This window comes from Drosophila sulfurigaster, chromosome 2L, assembly GCF_023558435.1.
Source record: "Drosophila sulfurigaster albostrigata strain 15112-1811.04 chromosome 2L, ASM2355843v2, whole genome shotgun sequence".
In the NCBI taxonomy this organism is placed as follows: domain Eukaryota; kingdom Metazoa; phylum Arthropoda; class Insecta; order Diptera; family Drosophilidae; genus Drosophila; species Drosophila sulfurigaster.
The window spans coordinates 6735798-6753558 of record NC_084881.1 but is presented as its reverse complement, the minus strand read 5'-3'; the positions used below and the strand labels follow the sequence as shown (position 1 = coordinate 6753558).

The window sequence follows — 17761 nt, the reverse complement described above, 5'->3', positions numbered from 1 at the left end:
ATTCGAAGCTGCACTCGTTGATTGCACAATAAAATTACGCTCTCACACACACATCCAAAGGGGAAAAGAAAAAAAAAAAACAAGAACCCGTTGAAAATCATTAGGTTTTTTTCTTTAAAAAAAATTACATAAATTAGCAAAAGTTTCAAGCGGTGCCATAAATCAAAATTGTCGTGTCGTTGAGTGCGTGCGCATTTTGTTTTTGTGTTGCGCGCCCAAAAAAGTATGCTATGGTATTTTACTATTTACTACTACGCACGCTCCCACACACACACACACACACACACTCGCACGCCCGCATTGTATACATATATATGCATGGGTTCTATATGTATATGTCTAGTGCGGTACATAATAACGGTATTATTGTGTACTACACTGCCACGCAGCTTACGCAGCTGCGTAAAATCTCAAGGCTTGACCACTGCCTCGTAACCTCTGCAGGCACTACAACACTCCCCTCCCGGCTGCCCTCCCAACAACAAAACTAACCCGCAGTAGCGTTAGCTACTCTAAGCCGTTCACCTACATAATGACAGAGCTCTTGGTGTGCATCGTTTGTGTGTGTGCGTGTGTGTGTGTGTGTGTGAGGGCGAGTGTGTGCATGTAAAGTTACTGGCAAACAGAATCTTTATTATCCTTGGTTTTGGTTTTATTGCGTCCTTCAATATTTTTTATCTCTGTTGCTGCGAGCAGCATCCATCAGCTCAATTAATTGCCGCCTGTCACTGGAGTTGTTCTGTTTGAAGTGCATCCTTTAGCTCAGCTTTTGCCCAAAGCTGCTGCAAACAAATTGGCTGTGGGTCCTTTTAGAGAGAGAGAGAGTTGGGGATTTTGGAAAACGTTCCTTCGTTCGCTTGTTCATTCGTTGGGCCAAACAAATGGGTTTCAAGTACTGCAGAATGTTGGCAAGTGCATGTCAAGGATTTGTGAGTGCTTCTGGCACGACTTAAAAGATAAATTCTTACTAAATAATGACATTATAACATTCATTAAATTGCCAAAGTTCGTAAAATACAATTTTAGATGTGTGTCCATTCTAAACGTATCGAATTTGTAAAGCATATAACGAAGATTGAAAGGTCAATAAATATTATGTTGTTGAAATTAAGTGAGCAGTTTTATTTGAATTATCATACGATAACAATATTAATGCTCTAGTTTTTTAATTTTTATGCTTAAAATGCATTTTCTTTTCATTGTCAATTTATTTTAATGTGCTGATAGTTTAGTTCACTGTTTTATATTCCATTTTGGGACTACTCTTTTATTTAAAAGTTTGAAAAACTCGTTTTGCTTAAGTTAAGAAATCGATCTGAATAAATAAATTAAATTCCTAATTGTATTTTGTATATACCTTTTATATCATTTAATTTGAAATTTATTTGCTTAAAAACTTTCAAAATAAATTTGTAATAATATTTGATATTGAGACGAGCAAATTTTAATGAATTGGAAAGAAAAATTAGGTTGGAACTTTGCATTTTCATAACTCATTCTAAATTTATTTTGTTGAGTTAAAAGTTTATTGCATTCGCAATTAAGGAACTATTTTATTTGTTTTGAAATCTTAAATTATATTTAAAAATGTGTTGAATTTGATTATGTGCATCTTAATGATTTTTGAAAGAAAATCAAAGTTTAAGCTTTACATTTTATGTGTTCCATTTCCATTTCAGTTTATATTTATTTTTGATAAATTGCGAGTTCATTTCATTCTTCAAAATTCATATTTAACTTGATCAGTAGAAAGTTCCCCTTTGAAAATGCTTACAAATAAAGTGTTAAGTTAAAATTGGGAGCCGAAGAAGCAACAATGAGTTTTTGTGGATCAACAGTTTTGTGATGAAATTGTGCATAAATAAACGAACCAACCGTTATAGCAATTATTAAAAGTATTATTGCTGTAAGCTGCTATTTACAGTCTCTTCAAATTACATTAGCCCAATTGGCAGACAAGTCATAAAAAAGCTGTCAGGATACACACACAGACACACATAGACATGCCACAAAGAACAAGTATGTATGTGTGGGATGTACAGATTTATAAGTTATCAAAAAAATTTTATATTACCCGGACGAACACACACACACGCACACACACACACACGTACAGAGAGGCAAACCAAAGCAGAACACAGATGCAATGGAAACTTTTCGCCGTCGCCTATTGAAATTTTCACAATCACATTAATTCCGTTACCGAAAACTCCCAAGGCCATATTTGCCCAGCCATTTTATGTTGTTGTGGTTGTTGTTGCTGCTGTTGTCGACCAGCGAAAACAACAAAGCAAAAACGCCATGGAAAACATAAAAAAAAGAAAGCAAAAAGGCAAACACAGCATAAAAAGAGAGCAGCAAAAGAAGACTGAAAGCAGAAAAAAACGAGAGAGAGCGAGTAACAAAAAAAAAACAAAAATGGGAAAAAAAGAAAACAAAAAACCAACAGCCAGCGATATATGCGATATAATAAATCTTTTGTATAACACGCAAAACTTTATGAACGTGCGCCAACTATAAACTTTCACTTTTCAACAGTAGAGCGATAGCTGTGCCCTGTGTCCGTTGCGTATACGCCATGTAGCACATGCTTTTATGATTTTTATAACTATTATTATTTTTGCTACTTCCATACATGCACAGTTGTGTTTTTTTTCTTGCACCAGGCATTTGGCTTTTTCTAATAAAGCGTGCTGAAAGACAGACAACGATTCTGTAATAAATTTTCATTCGTATATTTGTTGACACTATCTAAATCAGTGGAAGTTTTCAATATATGCAACATAATCGCTACTATTTAAAGTGTCAAATTTGGTATTGTTTTTAAACGGATATAACTTATAACTGATTTGATATTTTATATTCATTTCAGTAAGAATTTCATATATAACCTTATATTATAATTAAATTCTTAAACGCATTTTTGAAATATTCAAAACATCTTTGAGACACCCGCTGTCAATTTTTAATAAGAGAAAAACGGTGCGGTAGTTAATATAACGCAAAAAATTCTGAAATATACCGAATGCTATATTTGGTATATTGATATAGAACTATTGTCGGAGATGTCGCACACATTTCTTGCTGGCACAAAGTTATAATTTATTAATTTATTATTATTATTTATTATTTATTATACTATCTTCTAGATAGAATTAGCTAATCCGGTAACAGATTTTGAGAATTGAAGAATATGAAAATGTAGATTTTAGTATATGAACAGTATATATTATAGTATATATTTAAGCATATTACATAGATGGGATAAATATATAAAACATTTCTTATTTATATTGTATTTCTTAACATATAAAGTTTAACTGCACAGCTACTTCAAATAAATTTAGAGTTAGTTTTTGCTTTAGGAAACTTTCATAATTATATGTTTATTATTTCAATATTTTTAAATTAAAGTTCACTTTTGATATTGAAATGTCAATCTAATCGTTACAACTGCGTTAAGAATTATTTAGGATTGTGCTTACTTTGAATCATTATGATTTCGAATATCTATTAAACAAGTTTGTCAGTCTGTGTGCGTGAAGTAAATACATACACATGTAAGTTGGCATGTGTTAGTTAGCATTTTGAATATGTGTTGCATGCTTTTAGGCATCGCTGAAGCTTGACAACGCTTGGGCTGCATCCTGTGCGTGGCTGCCGTTCCATTTCTGTCAAAGTTTTTGATGTGCAGCGTGCAGTAAAAAAGGCAACACAAAAAGCGCTGTGGAATCATGCTATACATAAGTACATATATATATATACACATATATATGCTCTCTTGTGTTACTCTGTGTGAGTGTGAGTGTGTGCGTATCGGTCACAATAAATTGTCTTTATTTCATGCGGATGTGGTCGCTGAGGGGCTTGGGGGCGAGTGTGAAGTTATGTGCTGCCCGCAAAAGGCTTGCGCCATGTTTAATGAAAATTATTACGCGATATCCTTGGGGACACACACATACACACACACATACAGAGATCGACTCGCACGATGTACAGCAATGTGCGCCTTTTTGGGGGTGGCATGCTCATACAAAAAAATTGCTTGTGCATAGCCATCAGAGGACGACGTGGGCCAAATGAATGGGCCGCCTTTTCCACTGCGCATGTGCCAATCTCCCACGAAAAGGATTCGACTTCGAAACCAGAGCATAAACGACATGACTGCGTGTGTGTGTGTACGTATGTTTGTTGGGGCGAGATGTGTTTATGCGTGTGTGTTTGAAAACGCATTTCTAGGTCAAACTCAACCTCCAAATGGAGCCCAATAAATGCCCGTTGCAAACATATTTTTACAACTCCTGCCATGGAATGGAAATTACATTCTCTCTGGCTCTCTGGCTCTGTTGCAAAGTTCAAAGTTTCAAATTGGTTTTATTTTTATATCAAGTTTATTATTTTGTAAACAATAAAGCTGCGCCAAAACTCGTGCATATCTCAATTGTTTATTATTCTCTGAAGTGCTTTCGAATTCAAGGCGAACAACTGCACACGAAATTAGGCTAAAAGCTTTAATTGTTTCCCATTATTCCACTGAAATTGTGAATATCGCAATGATTTTGATCACTGAAATTCTTGTATACTTAAAACAAACATGTTTTTAAGAGCAAGCTAAATTTTCAGATTAGTTTCATTAATCTTTTATAGGCAAATTACGTCATGAATAATAAAATAGATATTGACTAATAATAGAGAGAGGCTTTCTAATATTTTTAGTCCTACAGTTTTCTTACTTGTTAAATCTGTAATCTAATCGAATCTATAATATATATAGTATAAATATTTGTATATTTTATGTATTATATATTATATTGCGGCTATTTTAAAATAAACAACTTAATGTCGATTATGACTACAGGAAAAGGAAATATTTTATATAGGCTTTGATTATGTCTTTGTGATATTCTTCAGAAATATTATAAAATTTATTGAATATTAACAATTGGTTATATACAATTATTGAAGAGTTATCTACTTGTCTTTATTCAATCTAACAATCTTTCTAAAACTCAAAGCCAACCTAAAAATTTGGGCACTTTAATTTATGTATACTACACCAAAGCAGCTAATTAAAATTGAGAATCAATAATTTCAATAAATGAAAACAGCTATTTCGTGAGACTGAAGAACAAAGTAAATTATTGCATAGATTCAATTGATAGTAGAATATGTGTAGAATATTAGTTTGTAAAAAGATAGGATCGATAAGGGTTTGAATCAAGATTGGCAGTCTTCTTTTCAATCTAGAATAAAATTTTCGTGAAGCAATATTTTAATCATAAAATAAGATGTTTTTAATCTTAAAATGCAAATTTAGCATACAAATCTTGACTTAGGATTTTTTCTATATCGTAAAAATCTTGGATTCTTGATTTAAGATTTTTTCCTAGATTGAAAAATCTTGAGTAAAGATATGCAATCTACTTTTCAATCTGGATTTTTTCTTTATCTAATTACAAAATTTTGAGCTTGCTTAAAACTAAGCTTAAAGTTTCTTATTGTTTACTTTTGATTCTAATTAAAAACTGCAGTTTAGCTACAAAATCAAATAATAATAGTAATTTAAAATCTTATTTCATTACAGATTTAAACTAGCAAATTCCAGAGAAATATATCACGGATCACGAATTGTTGTCAAACCAATCGAATATTAATTGCAAAAATGTTAAATAATCGACAGAATTACATTGAAAATAGTTGGAAATTTGTGAAAAAATCTGAAACTCACCACTCGCAAACAAATGAATGAAATTGAATAATCATTAATTACTGATATCAAATCAAACTATTTCATAGTACTCGTAATTGAATAATTATAAATAAATTGTGAAAACCAAAATTGAAATTCATTTAATTGATAAAAATTAATCGCGCGTTTTTCAAACAAAAAAGTGTCAATACATAAAAACGAAATAAAACGAATTCGAAATTCGTTTGGTAAACGATTTTGTGGCTTTCACACAAACACACACACGAACTGAGGGGGAAAAAAAATACCAATAAAATAATCAAATTGCAAATGTGCGAGTAAATCGAAAATAGTTTATTGAGTGTCGGTTGCGGAGCCGCAGATTTAATCGAAACCAAATCAAATCGCAACGAACTACACCGAACACAGCCGCAGAATGGAGGGCAAACATTTGAGTTGCTTTGTGGCCCTTTTGCTGGGCGTGTTAATATTCAAAATGCACATATTCCCAGCTGTCGGAGATCAGGATGAGGATATACCACACAATGAGTAAGTGCTCGCAGTTACACGCAATTATATATAAACTCACACACACATTTATTGTAGTGTATAGCAACAACTACATACATTATCTCCATCTGCTGTCGAAATTATTTTTATACCCATTTCCAATTATGCATAATTGAAACTTTGTGCCGAATCGATACAAATCGCTTGTGTTGTGTTTCCCCCAATAGGAAATTAATTGTAAATTTGTTTATACATTTCGATTCAGTCAGTGTATAAATTATTCTCTGCCAATGTTAACTACAATGCTAATGGCCATAAATATACAAGTAATACATGTGTTGCACTATTTATGCAAATTTCAACACATTTTCTGCTTTCTTATTCATATTTCTAAATTCAAATTGTATTAAATATATATTAGTCTCGTCTAAAATCTTTATTTAAGCTTATGCGTCATCTATCGTTGCCTTTAAAATTAATGCATTAAATATGTAAAAGAGTGTCGAGTCTTTGTTTCTTTATTTCATTCATGACTTTCGTATTTATGAGTTTGGTTTACGACTTCTGTTTGTAGATGCCAATGGCAATGCCAATGTCTAATGACTACCATCAAATTGAACTTTTCTGCATAGATATTTTTGGAATTTCTACACATAATGCCGAAACTTTTGTCATCCATCTCATTTATAACCCATTATATTTATGACTATTACTTTGTTTACCACGGACAATATGCCAATTTATTGAAAGGGCAAAAAACTCTGCAAAAGTCATTGGAAGCATCATTAAAAATGTGCATAAAAATTATGAGCGATAAAATGTAAAGATTCGCATATTAAGTATACGTTGGGGCAGACATTACAGATGACATGGGATGAAAGAATTTCAATTTCAATATTTGCAAAAATGTGGTCTAAAGAGCTCTCTCTACATGTGTCGTCGTCGTCGTTGTTGTCGTTGAGTAAGTTTGTGCTTGTGTGAGTATCTAATGGATACATAATAGGATTTTGCAATTAGTGCGCTGGTGTGAAAGAATATGGGAGTGGGTGTATGTGTGTGTGTGTGTGCGTGTGTGTTTGGGCATATGTGGTCGTATGTGAGACTAAGCGAATGGCAGTCACGTAACCGCAACGTTCACTTGGCTAATTAACCCAGAACCAACTGCCATTTGCAGTCCAAGCCCAGTCCATATAGAGAGGCAGGCAGGCAGACAGACAGGCAGACAGACAGCAGGAAATTCAGAAGGCAGGAAGGAAGCTAGGCAGCCTGGCAACTAAGTGATTTTTTGTCTAATGTCACTTTTATTTATTGAAATTAGATTTAGCATTCAGTTTGTCGTTTTTGTTGTTTCTGTTAATGCTTTTATTGTTGTTATCTTCCCCCGCATTTTGGCACTTTGACAAACATTTGTTTTCCTCATAATACTCTTAACACAATACTACAATAATAATATTCTCATGATTTTGTAAAGCATTTGGTTCTTGCCTTATTATTACTACGTATTATCGCAATAGATTTGCGTCGTCAAATATTTTGTGTAGCATACTTTTAGGGTTCAACATTTCACTGCTAATAACAGAGCTCTGTTAATGGTAGCTAAATTCTGTAATCTTCAGCTCTGTAATCTTTACAGTGAGCGAATATGAAAGATGTTTAATCAGTATTAAATTAAATGACAAGTTTTTGGTAATTATGATTAACAATATTGCGAGAAATAAAATTTGTATTTTGGGTAATGTTATCACTCAAATATATATTATATATATATGTATTATGTATGCCCACATGCGTAAAAATTAATTTCGTTAATTTGAAACATGAAGTTTATGCTTGTCCTTCTTTATTTTATTTGGATGTTGCTTTTGTGTGCCACTGCAGAAATTCAATTAAATTTATTTCAAGTTTGCTGCCAGCTACAACAACAACAGCAATCTGGGTGCCTTAAGGGGCCAACAGCTTTGACGATTATGTTTGAGGCATGTAATGATGATGAAGTTGTGCCTGATCTCTGGTTTTGGGCCTGGCTCTTGCTCTGGCTCTGGCTCTGACTCTGACTCTGATGCTGGTCCTGGTCGAATGGTGGGCCCATTGCTTTTGATGTAACTGACCCAAATCGTGTTTATGCTCGGTAGTACTACATAGAATTCGTTCCGTTTGCTTCATTCATTCAACGGGATATTTCTTAGCTCTCTGGCCGCATTTCAGCTAACAGCTTGTTGTTGTCACAGTTGTTGTTGTAGTTGATGTTGTTGCCATTGTGCCCATTCATTTGACTCATTTTCAGTTGCAGCATTGCCATTTTAATGCAATGCCCGTTAGCTTAAAATTTCTCGACTTTGTTAGCAGCTGGTCAACATTTTTTTGGACTTGTTCTCTACGAGTTGGTCACGTGCCATGGCCAGAGATTAAAGAGCAGGTCAGCCTGTTTGCTTGTAAATTGAAACTGGGCAACCAAAGCAGCAATTGGACTCGAATTAAGGTCTACTTTCTTCATGTAACAGTAGCTACAAATGTGCTTGTAAGCGCCTAAAGCTCTTTGCTAATGCGAGCAGGTTCTTTACAAGTTTTCGCTGTGTCTTACCTTCTCTTTAATGTTTTTATTTTTTTATATAATCATCCCGCTGTTTTGGTTTCCATTGTGCCAACTTAATCTTGCTTCACTCTTCATTGAAAAATTAAACTTAAAATTAATTACAGACTTTGTATATTTAAGTCAATATAGTAACATGCAGGGTCCTACTTTTTCTTGGGAATACATCTATTAAAAAGTATTTATTCAGTAAAGTGAATAAGTTCACTCTTATAGTTATTGTTAGTTAGTTATTGTTCAGTTGTTCACTTTAGATTTTGAGTTCGTTCTTGCTCAGTTGTTCACATTTTATTTTTGGTTTTGAGGTCTTGTTTCTGATTCTCATTAGTCATTATTTTTAGCGGTTACATTAACTTAAAGCTATATTAAATGATGTGTTTTGTGTATTGAACGTTAAGAATGGGTTAACTTGGTATTAGTGAACTTATGTTGTCTTACAAATTTGAAATAGAAGTTCAATCACATAGTAAGCTTTTTCTTATTAAAAGATGCTGAAATATTCTAAAAATATATCAAATTACTATACCTAAAAATACTAATATATACCTTTGGCTATAATTGGTATATAGATATACTAGTATATTCTAAATATACCATGAAGTACAAAAAATATACCAGATCGTCTGCCAAAGCAACAAAGTCCCCATCAGCACACTTTCTTTGCTATATAAAATTGTTTTTTAAATAACTTTAATAATTTTTATCTGATTGCAACCCAAATTTTCAAGTATGATTAATGCTATAAATGTGTGAACGAAATAGTTTAGCCTCAAAATCTGGCTTGCTATTCAATTTTTGTAATAAATGTTATTAATCTTTAGTGTTACAATGTCAGAATAAGTATGCTATATTCTTTGTTTACCGTTTATGCAACTCCACAAAAATATTCCTCAACATATCTACTCAGTATAAAGTAGAATTGTCTCTTTCTCTCCCCCCCCAAGCTGTCTGTCACTTTGCTGGCCTGCACTTTATGCGCCGCTTCAGACTATATATATTTATAAATTAACTTGTCGTGTTCTATGCAAATTCAAAATCCACTTAATTGCAGCAAGAGTGCGACGCGAGCAGAGAAGGCGGGTGAAATAAAAACCAAATAATTCCCCAGACGCAATGCAACGTTTTCTATCCCCTGTGCGTTTCTCGCTGTTCGCTTATTCCTCTGCCTCTGCCTCTGCCTCCTCCTTCGTCTCTTCCTATTCCCTCCTCAAGCATTTACCGCTTAATGCACTTTCACTGTCATTTGTCATAAGTAGTTAGCGCTCTGTTTGTTTGTTTGCTTCGCTGTGTTTTTCTGTTCGGCTCTGTTCTGTTCTCTTCTGGTTGCCATTGTTGTATTTTTATTTATTCACTTAAGCTGGCTGGGCTGTAATTAGATCTGCCACGCCCATGCACACACACACACACACAGATAGAAGGATAGAAGCAGACACAGACACAGACACACCCATGGATATACAGAGACAACATTCTGCAGTGCTCACTTCACGTAGCGAGTCAAAGCTTCAAATGCAAATTTATTTTAAGTAGCATTCGCGCCACTTGCAGATACATGCAACAGCAGCAACTAAGACTAAGAAGAAGCGCGTCAGCAACAACAACAACAACAACAACTGGAATGTGACAGTTAATAAATCTGACAGCGAACAGAGTTGAGAAAGTCCACAGACCTGTCACGAAATAAAAGATGTACGTAATGTCAGTTGGCAGGTGTGGTTTTGCTTTTCAGATCAAGTTTCACCATTGAAAATCTAACTTGAAGAAGGAAAATGGGTAGAAATGTTAATCACACATTTTCTGTGGAAGAGAGATATTCTCATTTGTTCTTTTTTTTACAAACTTTAATAGCTTGCGATTCCATTTCACTATGTTATTTCTAGCGTCGATCACTCACTCGATTATTTGTCGCTTCTCTAACTTCTTCCTGCTCTTATCGATAGTTCATGCTCTTCGATAGTACATAAACATTATTGAATTAATTAAAGTGTTGAGAAGTGCGTAAGGATAATTTAGTTTAAGTGTTGTGTAATGTATAAAGGTTAATGGATAACTAAATCAAGCAATTCTACAGAACCTAATCGCTTCACTTCGCTTCAGTCAAAGACATTTTTAAAAGATTAAAAAAACTCGATCAGACATTAATGAATTCAATCAACTTAAAGCTTAGAAAGAACATAGGACATTCAAAGATGTTCTCAAAAGATGGAAATTTAAATCTCTTTTGCTGTCAAATAGAAACATAAATTACTCGCCCGAGTTTTATGGAGAAACATGCTTCAAATAAAGTTCAGATTCGGAGTTGTGCTTTAAAAGTTTCGAGAGTTTCAAATTTCTATCCTTACGACTTTCGACTCTTACAAACTTTATGACTTTTCGCCTAATGTATGTATTTGAAGTGGGATTCGAGAACATAGATAAATCATGTGCGATATTATCGAACGAACGAATAGGAAAACTTTGCTACGTGCTTTAGTGAGCTCTTCAGATTTCTGCGCACATCTCGAAGATGTTGAAGAAAATCTCATTTCGATTTCAAGCTGCCAACCCATTGACCTATTACCTGGACTACAACAACGAGTGTATCACTGTATCGGCATACTACCATATACTATAAAAAAGTTCGCTCGGCGGCGACAAAGAAAAAAGTGAAATCTAGAAAGCTGGAAAATAAAACTACTTCGATGGCTTATACGTGTACTCGTCGATGGTACTTGAGGATGACATACACGTGGCTCGTGCTCAAAAGGCGTACAACGCGCAAGACAATGCAAAATACACCTGAGCTGAATTCTTGCAGGTGAAGAGCAATGAAGAAGAAGCTCGAGATGTTGCTGTCATATAGCCAAAAGAAAAAAAAAGCAAGAAAAGAAAAGAAAAGAAAAGGAAGAAGCCTGTTATGCTGTAACCCCTCCTCTGGTTACGCCCCACGCAGTTGTCTGTTGTCCTCAGCATATCACGTAGTTTTTTAGTCATTGTCAAGTTTTGTCGTGCACAAACTGCCAAAATGGCAAAACAAAATGCGCCTTTTTATTTCCAGGCCACGAAAATCTCTTTATTCCGTTACCAACCAACCAACCACACACACACACACACACATACACTTCTTCTCTTTGCTCAGTTGATTCTCTCTTGGTCTCAGACCCCAGCTTTGTCTTACATGCAGGCAAGAGCCCCAAGATGACGTTGATGGTCTTTCATTGGTGCTTGCGGTCTGCATGTCGATGTTTTTGTGGTTTCTTTGGTTTTGATTTTATGTGTGTGCATTGTGTGCGCTCTGTGTCTGTCTCTGTGTCTGTGTCTTTTGGCTCTTTGGCTTTTCTCTGGCCAACCTACGTGAGTTGCATTTTGGTTCTTACATTTCTTCGCTTTTTTTTTGTAGTTTTTGCCGAGGTCTTCTTGTTTTTCTTTTTATAGCAGCAACAACAGAGTACGGATGTTGTGAATGCCACTCGTTGTGGCATTGTTGAGGTGGTCATAAGCTCAAATTCTATAATCTAATATTCAAAGTATGCCACAAAAGCTGCTAAAACTTTGAGCAAAAGTTCGCTTAGATTACACTCACACGTTTCACCATTGCGTATACTTGATTCGAGCGCAAGAAATGCTCAAGAAAATGTCATAAAAATAAGCTTTGTTTTGATGAAAAATTGACAGTCAAATATTTAAACGAAGGTGAAGCGAGGACGTCACAAGTTTACATTTCTTGGCTTTAACATTCACATTTTGAAAACTTTTGTATAGGCTGCAAGGACTAAGCAGTATTTAAATGTGATTATGTAACATAATATGTAATATTGCATATATTATAAATGGCAGAGTCCTTAACATATTTGTGTATGTCTTGTATATTGATATTTCTGTATTTGCTTGCAAGTTGTCAAAGCAAAGCAAAGTAAACATGGCAAGCGGAGGAGGAAACTTGAGTTCACTTGAGCAAATTGAAAAGCCAGCCAAACTCATTACAACTTAAGTCAGGATATGAACAGAGCGAGAAGGAAGGCAATCAGGGCAAGAGAGCTGCACAGAGAATGAGACTGAGAGTTACAATAAGAGGGCAGGATAATAGGAAAACAGGACACCAACAACAACAACAACAAGAAGAACAACAACAAGAACAACGATGGGAACTGTGAAAACATTTGCCAAACATTTATAATCTAAACGCGAAAGTCAAAGCAAAACAAAAGCTGCACAACACACTGCGAAGAGCTCATAAAACAGACGGTAGCCACAAGATAAAGACAAGAAACAGGAACAGGAACAACAGCAACAGCAACAGCAACAGCAAACAGCAAACAGCAACAGCAAACAGCAAATTGAATAAGTATAAACGCAGAGCAGACCCAAAAAACCTCAGAGACAAGACAAGGCGTTGATAAAACCAAAATGAAATATTATTTCATAAAATGAAAAGAAAAAAGAACAAAAACAAAAAAAAAGAAAGCGGGCCAAGAGCCAAGGCATGCAAAACAGTGCTACCCAAAAATATTTGCACAATTTTATGGCATTATCTGCAATATCAATAGAGAAAAAAAAAGAGAGAGAGAGAGAGGAGTGGAAGAGCAAGTGAAACAGCAACAAGAACGGCAACAGCAAGCCAACGTTGCGTATACGCAATGTTGATTACGTTCAGCCCTGTTGGAACGAGCTTTTTCAGACTCATCGTCGTCATCGCCATCGCCGTCGTCGTTGCTGTCGTTCTGGCAGCCATCTAGATACAAAATAAGCGCATGTTTATATGCACTTGACGGTGTGCGCCAGAAGAAGAAAAGAGAGGAGCGAGTGCAACAGGAATGGGGCAGGAATACGACTACATCAAGCAACAGACGCAGACAAAGTTTTATGGCCAACGACGATGCCCAAAATGATTTAAATTATATGAAAATTGTATTATGGCAGCGCCACAGCAACGACAAAAGTTGTTTAAATTGCAGGGTGGCTCCAAAGTCGAGGCGATGGGGGGAACCTACTGATGGCTGATGGCTGATGGGTGATTGCTCCTATTGGCCGCAGTGCGGGGAAATGAAGCGTAAACAATGGAGCGATATAAAGTGGCGAACAAGTGATTGAAATTGGATAATGGCCATAATGGTCAGAAATGGCGAATGCGGGAGACCAAATGGGAGGCCACTTAATGAGCAATTCAATGCGGAAATGAGCGCCAAAATAATACGTGAAAGGCGAATTACGAAATGTGAATGCAAAATGTGATGCTAGCCATCAAAAGAGTTGCTCAAAAGAAAGAAAAAGACATTTTTTAAATGGCTCTGAAATGCAAAAAGCTGCAAATTCCATTCGGAGAATGAGAGTTGGCCAGGGAATTGTCTGCTCTTCAGAGAAGAGAACAGAGTCTTTATCTATGGTTTAATATTGCATTTTCAAATGTAGTATGAAAATTGAGAAGGAAGAGAAAAAGAGATATAGAGAAAGTGCAAAAGCGTTAGGGTAAGCCGATTTTACTTAGAAGTTTCAGAGTAATGTAAAAATTTTGTAGATGCAAAGACGTAAGGAAGTTCATATCTACAAATATTCAATTTATATCAGAATATTATATATAAGGTTGGCAAAAAAGTCTTGCGGTATTTTTATTTAATTTTCAATTGTTCATAAAATTGGTTATAATAATGCGATTTAAGTCAAATATGCGCCGTTTTGCGCCTTATATTATGATATTTATATAAGTCTAAATTTTTAAATTAAAATTACTTTTTATTTATTTACTTATTATTTATTATAAAGATTATACATTAATATATAATCTATCCGAGATTTACTAGCTCTGGCTACTTTGGCCTTTAGAGGTAAAAGTATGTTTAAAATTTAAACTTTAAATTATTAATAAAAGATTTCTTAAAAATGGCAAAAACGCCTACTTACTACGGATCCTTATTGCTTTGACTGATATTTTGACCTCTGTTTTATATTTCGAGTATATTTCGAATAGAGAACTATCCAGATACCAAATTTTGCGGTATATTCATTTGGTATACTTTAAGAATTATGTATATCGCACTATTTTGGATTTTGTTGTTTTGGGTATCAAACAGTCGAGCACACTCGCCTTTAGCTTTCTTACTTGTTTTCATTTAAATTTTAAGCATTTTTAATTTGTGCTAAGAACCAATTTTAGAGTTAAACATTCCATATATTTAAAATTTTAATTATCCGATTTTTATTAAATACACCTTTATTACTCGATGTAACTTAAATAACTTAATTTTGTTCTGTCTTTTTGCAGAGTGCGCAACTGGGCCCTGAAATTTGGCGTTGATTTATGGGAATTTGGACGGCAATTTACCAAAATGAATGAAATCAAAAGTGTGAGTAAATTGTTAATAATATATCAGTGGCTGGCTGCCGTATGGCAAAAGCCTAACTAAATATAATAAGAACATTGAGAACATATTACATATGTTCAAGGAGAAGCACGTTCGTATTTTGGGAATAAGTCAACATTAACATAAATTGGTTAAAAGCCTTAGTGACATTTGTAAATGGCTGTGATTGCTGTATGGTTTTGTTATGCGGTTTCGGGACTTAGTTAAACAAATACATTTAAGCTTGGCTGCGATAAGAAATTATCGATAAACACGCAGACGATACTGGCTTAGTGCTGGCTTTACCCTCAAATGCGTCAATTTTTTTGTGTAATGTAATTTGCCTTCTTTTCTCAGTTCCCTTCTCTCCTTCTCCCTCGCTGTCGCTGTCTGTGTTTTTTTTTTTTGGCTTTTGTTGCTCGGGCGCTGCTCTAATGCAATTTAAACACAAATAAGGCTAATTGAGGCAAGGCTCGAGTCTAAGTGTGTGTGTGTGTGTGTTCTAGAGTGTGTGCGTGTGTATCTGTGCTAATAAGCATGGCTGTTTGGCTTTGGTTGACTGTCGGATCTGCGGTGTAGCATCGACTGCTCTTCACTCATTCGCGTATTTTTTGCGTTTAATCAGACGTACATGAGTTAGTGGGCTGCCTTTATTACGAGTCTGTTTGTATGTTCATCTGTGCCACAAACGCCCACACATACGCATACATCCACACGCACACACTCACACACTCACACGAACGCACACCACATTTATTTTACATACACAACAAGATTGCCAGCCAGCAAAGCCATTTCACTATAAAGAATTGCCAATACGCTTTAGTTGGCGTTACTCGTTAATCATTTTATCAACCAACTACCAATCCATTACATTTTTAGATAAACAAAGAAATAAATAAACGTATTTTTTTATAAATAATCATTCCTAGAAACTTATAAATGAGAGAGCTAGGGAAATAACGCTTTCTAAGATATCTAATCTTAGAGAATTTGGAATTTTATTTCTGAAATATTTATTATATTTATATAAATTTAGTATAACATTTATAGTAATACTATTAATGCTTTCATATCGTTTTACAAATATCTTTTTTGATATATCAAATGAATTTGCATTTTTTGTTCAACTTTGTATAGAGTTTAAAGTGGAAACAAAATGCATTTCGTATTAAAAGGCTTACAATACCCGTTAAAAGAGTATGAAAATCAACAAAAAAAGAGAAACATACGGAGGGAAAGGGGAAGAGGGAGAGAGAGCGAGTGAAGGAGAAGAAGAGATACTGAAAGGGCAGCAACAGAGGCAGCAACAGCAGCTAAAATGCAAATAAATTTGCTGGCTGTGACTGTCATTGAGTCTGTAATTGTCAAGTGACTCGTTTTTGTTGCTCTTGTTGTTGCTGGTTCTTGTTGCTGTTGTTATTTTTGCTGTTTGTTGTTGGTTGTCGGTTGTTGGTTGTTTGGTTGTTTGGTTGTTGGTAGGTGCTGCTTCACCCACACTTATGTACATATTTTGCCCATTGCTGCTGACAATGTTTGTTTGTGTTAATTTAAAGCGTACGTCGCGTTGTGCAGGCGGCAAAAAATGAAAATCTACGCCCAGATTGAATTAAATATCAAGTATACGCGACGTTGTACTCTTGCGTGGAACGTTCTTTTTGCATGCTCTGCTTGCTGTCTCGGCATGCGTTTGTGTGCGTGTGTGCTTGTGTGCTTGTGTGTGAAATGTTATTTGCTTTCGGATGCGTGTGCGTGGGTCTCATAAACATAATGTCATAACAATGTGTGGGTGTGTGTGCGTACGTTTAAATGTGTCCGTGTGTTCGCCTTGTTCAACATTAACGCGTTCCTCTGGCAAAGCAAATAAATTGTGTGTTTTAAAATTATTGGCATGCCAAGTAACAAAAAAAAAAATGAAAAAGAAGGATTGAGGATTGCTGACATGGGTTCGTTATAGTAAGGGTCTTTTCTTTTTTTTGTAAATTCCTAAACAAAAACGTTGGAAATGTTGCAAAATTTTAGCGCATATTGGACAAATGTTACCGAACTCGAATTTCAAATGTAGAGATATGAAAACTAAATAATAAAAAAAGACAGTGGAACGGATTGAAATGCGAATTTCAAATCGTAAATGGTGCCTAAAATTTGCGTATAATTTATAAAGTAATTTTTAATTTTGGAAAAATGTAAAAGTATTATAATTTCATGGTTGCATTTAGTCTGTTTATTAAATCGAATAAATATTATTTTAAAATTAAAACTGATTTTAATATGTAACATTTTATTTATTTTATTTTTTTAAAATATGGAAATTAAGCAAAATATTGCATTGTTACAATATAAATTATTTAGTTCTTTTTTTAACTATAAGCAAAGAAAATACTTACTTTGATGAAAATATTTCAAAAACTTATAATTTCTGGAATATTTGAGAACTAATATGCTTATTTTTTCAATTGAAAAATGTCAATACTTAACTTTATTTTGTATTATTGTTTATTCGTTGTTTTCTAGAGTGAAAATAAATATTTTTGTTTTCTGACATAAACAAGTCCTAGTAGAAGAGCAATTATATTATCCGTCGATGCGAGCGGGAGCTTAAGCCATTTGACAGGCAGACAACTTGCCTGACACTGAATACCCGTGTTTCGTGTA

At 34.6% G+C, this 17761-nt stretch overlaps 2 protein-coding genes across 3 annotated transcripts in view; both read left to right on the top strand.

Moving 5' to 3' along the window:
- The window catches only part of LOC133839503 (sex-regulated protein janus-B), a 188801-nt gene that overhangs the window by 26812 nt on the left and 144228 nt on the right, over positions 1-17761 (top strand). The window lies entirely within an intron of this gene.
- LOC133839370 (voltage-dependent calcium channel subunit alpha-2/delta-3) overlaps positions 1-17761 on the top strand; it is a 56047-nt gene that overhangs the window by 1024 nt on the left and 37262 nt on the right. For both annotated transcript variants that reach the window (XM_062270873.1, XM_062270863.1), the window contains exons 2-3: positions 5585-6238; positions 15028-15109. In XM_062270873.1, coding sequence (XP_062126857.1) covers positions 6126-6238; positions 15028-15109 — 195 coding nt within the window. In that variant the 5' untranslated portion in view covers positions 5585-6125. The remainder of the gene's footprint in view (positions 1-5584; positions 6239-15027; positions 15110-17761) is intronic.